Source organism: Coptis chinensis, chromosome 4, assembly GCF_015680905.1.
Source record: "Coptis chinensis isolate HL-2020 chromosome 4, ASM1568090v1, whole genome shotgun sequence".
NCBI lineage: Eukaryota > Viridiplantae > Streptophyta > Magnoliopsida > Ranunculales > Ranunculaceae > Coptis > Coptis chinensis.
In genome coordinates, this window is record NC_141459.1 from 102,641,212 (window position 1) to 102,645,828 (window position 4,617).

Genomic DNA, 4,617 nt, shown 5'->3' on the forward strand with positions numbered 1-4,617 from the left:
CCTACCAAACTTCATTGGCCTTCTCTTTACTTTTTGTTCTTAGCAAATCGAATTTCTTCTTTGTTGTTAAGAAAATGTTATTGCTAACAACTTTCTTCGATAACAGAAAACAAAACCCGCCACTTTCCTTTGATAACAATTTTATTGCTTCTTGTTAAGAAAAGGAATGGTGGTGGGCGAGGATGTAGAAACGGGATCGAGGTTAACTTAATTATTTTTTTTTCTCATTTGCATCTATCCTGATGCTTAATTATTTACTTCATGTAATTTTCTTTGAATTTTGAACTGGAATTACAGAATGAGGTGGACTTATTCAGTAAAATTCGCCATCCAAATATTCTTTCCCTTGGTTTATCATATCATTACTAAATTGATGTAGAATGGATATCTGGAAACTCAATTGCACGGTATTAATTTTCATCTTATTGCCTTTTAAATTGAAATTAGAAAAATTGGAAATGTCATCCGTGTTTTTCATGTAGGACCTTCTCATGAATCCACTTTAACTTGGGAGATCCATATGAAAATTGCCTTGGATGCAGCAAGGTGTGTTTATCAATCGAAATATAGTGAGAGTGTTCCTTTTTTATATTACTTTGTAAATCAGATTGCTTTTAATATTTATGAATTGTGTTAAAGGATGTTGATTAGAGGATTAGAATACCTTCACGAGAACTGCAACCCTCCTGTCATACATAGAGACCTAAAATCTTCCAATATTCTTCTGGATTCTAATTTCAATGCCAAGGTAAAAGAACCTGATTTTAACTATTTTGTTTCTTTGTCGAATGTAATATATATACATTGTTTTCTTTGTGAACCTTTATTTTCTGATATTAAATCTTGCATGGGCTTGGTTGTTTAAGATAAAAAGAAACATGAAATATCTAGAGTCGTAGTCGTAGGCTAAAGAAAAAAAAATGTTCCCGCAATATCAGATGACCAAATTTCAAAAACGGTTGGTAAAAAGGTTTCTTTCTCCTACATCACTCTTTGGCTTCCATGGTGTCGCAAGTTGGAAAATGACAAACAATTGGTTTGATAATCTTCAAACTCAATTTTGCTTTGAAAAAGTTTGTAATGTTGAATTTATTATTGTTATTTTATTTTGTGTGTATTTATGTTATTTGAGTGTTCAATTTGGGTGTTTGGAATTGCAGTCAGGTTTTGGTATTTTATTGATGTTGTCGAACATATGATTTTTTTATTTTAGATAATATTGTTGACCTCTTGGATTTGGATTAGATGTTTGAATGGATGTCCAGTTTGCATGTGGGATGTCTAAAGTGTTGCAAAATATTTGATGTGGGATGTCTAAAGTGTTGCAAAATATTTGTTTCAGTATGGATTATTGGAACTTGCTCATTTGGATTTCAAGGCCACCCCCAATTTCCTGTTACATTCCATTTGTTATAGGTTGGCATTCTATTCCATTCCACCAATACAGGTTATCACTCACCCATTTAACATATGGAGTTCTCTTTTTCCTCAACTAACATTTCTATTAGTTTTTCTGTATACACCACAAAGAAATGCAAAGTGTAAAGTGTTGCACTATAAAATCATTTAGGAAGTGTACCTGCATCTGGAATTGGTTTAAAGTAGATAGTAATTCCAATGGGCTATATTTAGTACAGATTGCTTTGTGTTTTCCATTCCATTTTTTCTTTAAGGCACAAGGTTTGGGGCTGATTTTGGACTAATTTCCCTAATAAGGTCTTACTTTCTGTGTTGTTTTGCTATTTTTGTGGTTGTTGTTATCTGCAATGCACTTTTGACACCATTTCTTGAACCATTCTGTTATATAATTACACAGTTCCACTTCCTTTTATTTGTTTAGGTTTGTGATTGGCAATGACTACAAGAAAGGATGGAAATAAAGTGACTCTTTTATATTCAAAAGGTCTTAATTTGTGGTTGAGGACTTTGGAACTTGCTGGTTCCAAAGCACAACATGCATTCAAGGTACCATTTTGAAGCTTAATTTGGATCATATATGGATCAACAATTATGAGACGAACAAAATTTAGTTCATTTGTTAAGCTAAATTTGTTAGATTTTTCCGCAAGTCATTTTGGAATTAAAAGTTTACCACATCTGTTGTGGATTTGCATGAATTTTGTTAGGTTTATGGTTTGAGACTACCCTTTTATATTAATTGATGTAATTCTTTTCTATTAATTTCAAATAAGAACAATTATTGCTCCAAAGAAGTTGAATCTAAGGTTTAGCTATATTACAATTCCAGACATGTTGTGCAGTTATTTTGATCACAGTTGCATATGTCATCTGATCAGTTTACCCCTATTTTGCATATTCTAATTGGCTACAAGTGACATTTGTAAAGGTCATTTTTCAGAGCAACAAGCTAGGTAAAGTCTCTTTTGGGTATTTTTCTAAGCAATACTTTATGTTGATAAATTAGGATTTGTTACTACTATGAAAATAATGGAACAATTGGTTGTATACATTTATGAAGTATTTTAAAGCAACGAATCCCTATAACACATCCTTGAGACATACTATATCAATGCCTCGACTTATTCCATTGTATCTTCAACAATATATGGATTTTTTTTTATCGTCTTTAGCAAATTTGATTTCTACCACTGATATTAGTCACATAACCCCATGGAGATTATGTTTGTAACCGAAGCTCAGGGGATTTGTTAGTAGAAATTAAGTTATTTGCAATGCAATCGATTTGGTAGTGTGTTTTGGCTTTCATATTCTCCATTTTGCGGGTGGAATATTTTGGATTAATGTGTAAAATGAGGAATTCCACCAACTCAGTTCATTGACATCTTTTTGGTAGCCCTTTGTATATGATGTAGGAAAGATGAACTTGGATTCCTTGCTCTTTACCTTTCAAGTTATATATATTAGAGTTGGATGTTTTTTTGTGCACAAGCCGTGATAGTGAACCGGCAATTCTCATGAGTCACAGACGTGGTCATCATTAAGCATTATGCTGCTAATAATCCCAATGAATGAACCTATTGATAAGTCATTCATTATGCTCTTCTAAGAAATTAGTTATCTGCTTTTACCCCGAGCACACACGATGGATTCAGGAATTTAAAGTATTTGTGTTCAAGAGCAAGAGTAAGTCATTGTATATAAGGTATAGCTTTATACATTATGCTCACTTTCCAGGGTCAAGAAAACCATGTTTATTTCAGTTTTCTTTATGTCGGGAAATACTCTAGAAATGGTGCCAGATTTTAGTCTTTGGTTTCTCCATATGTAACTTTTCAGGGTTCAAGGGACATCAGTCAAACACCTTTATAGTTGTGGCTGGAAGTTGTAAGCAAAAAAGACATTGTTGATGATCTTAAATGGTTCCTATGGAAGTCCCAGTCCATAAATGGGGGAGTTGGTATGTCAAGCTATAGCGAATACTTAGCATTTTGTTAAGTTTTGTGGTCAAATTTTTTTGTAGATATTGTACTATTTATTTGTTTTTTATCCTTTTTTTCCCCAACAATTTCATTTATTTAGGTCACTGGAAAATTCTACATTTCTAGACAATTAGTTTGTAAAACATGTGGTTTGTATAGATGGTCAATGGCAGGAGCATTTTAGTTTTGTTTAAGTGATATTGGGCACTCAACTATGAAATTAGAAATCAACATTTTGTTGGTTTGTACCTTCCTCCTTTTATGTTCCTCCTTATATGTGTGTTGATTTTAGCTACCTTACATGGACTGCCATGTCTTGGAAATAATTTCGGTTGAATACCTGACACACCCATATTTTATGTGAGCTACTTCACTGTTTGGAAATTTGGATATACCTCCTGGTCAAGTGATTTCTTTTACAAATACGGTGATATTCTTGCTTTTGCTGTCAATGTGTTGTACAAAATTGAGCAAAATTCTATAATTTGTATGCCAGTTTTGCTGAATGATTTCATTACTTCAAGACTACCTAATTTCCATTGTAACTGATTTAAGTGTAATCTTGAGTAGCAGCTTGCTTGACATAGGTGCAGAACACATGCTATGCCAACTGAAGGGAGCATAGCGATTGTGTTGGAGCTTTTCAATAATTTAGGACAGGAGGATGACACTTCATCCACACATTTCATGATACATATTTTGTTTCATGCATCTCGGAAGGACACATTTTCATTACAAAAAGATTGTATCATGATTATGCACTCCTAAGGGTGTTATGGAGGTGTTGATTTTGGATGTAACGTTCTTTAGGTTTCTTTGTATTTGATTTTTCATGTGGATATTTCAGTTTGGAAGACATATTGACCTATAGAATGGCGTCTAGAAATGGCAATAGAACTGTCTGAATGTGCGTCTGTATACATTTGTTTAAATGATTGGAATTGTTGGTATAGTGTAGTATATGGTAATTGCTTCATAAAGAATTTGACTAGGAGCGGCAGAGTCATATGCTAGAATCACAATAAAACATTTTTCTCCTTGGCACAAAAAGATGTGGATTTTAAAGTTCACAATTAGAGACCAAAAACTTCGAAATGTCATCCATCCCGTGTGGAAGACACGGTCAATACCTAGTACTTCTTAAAAAGTATTAGAAGGGGCATCATGTTTTGATTTTCGGCTAGTCCTTAAAATATGATCCAGTATTGAGACACTC

At 33.3% G+C, this 4,617-nt stretch overlaps 1 protein-coding gene across 14 annotated transcripts; it reads left to right on the top strand.

The window, feature by feature from the left end:
* The first annotated feature begins 223 nt into the window (after positions 1–223).
* On the top strand, positions 224–4,361 carry LOC147506433 (putative receptor-like protein kinase At1g80640). 14 transcript variants are annotated; one of them, XM_086558584.1, is made up of 7 exons: positions 224–407; positions 483–546; positions 640–748; positions 1,343–1,447; positions 1,841–1,965; positions 2,334–3,379; positions 3,972–4,361. In XM_086558584.1, exons 2-5 carry the CDS (start codon positions 521–523, stop codon positions 1,856–1,858), a joined length of 258 nt encoding a protein of 85 aa, XP_086414710.1. In that variant the 5' UTR covers positions 224–407; positions 483–520; the 3' UTR covers positions 1,859–1,965; positions 2,334–3,379; positions 3,972–4,361. The 14 variants fall into 14 exon arrangements, 10 of the variants coding, with proteins under 10 accessions (XP_086414710.1, XP_086414712.1, XP_086414715.1 ...); XM_086558586.1 differs by having other exon boundaries at positions 3,259–3,379; XM_086558589.1 differs by having other exon boundaries at positions 1,343–1,416.
* The last annotated feature ends 256 nt before the right edge of the window (positions 4,362–4,617 follow it).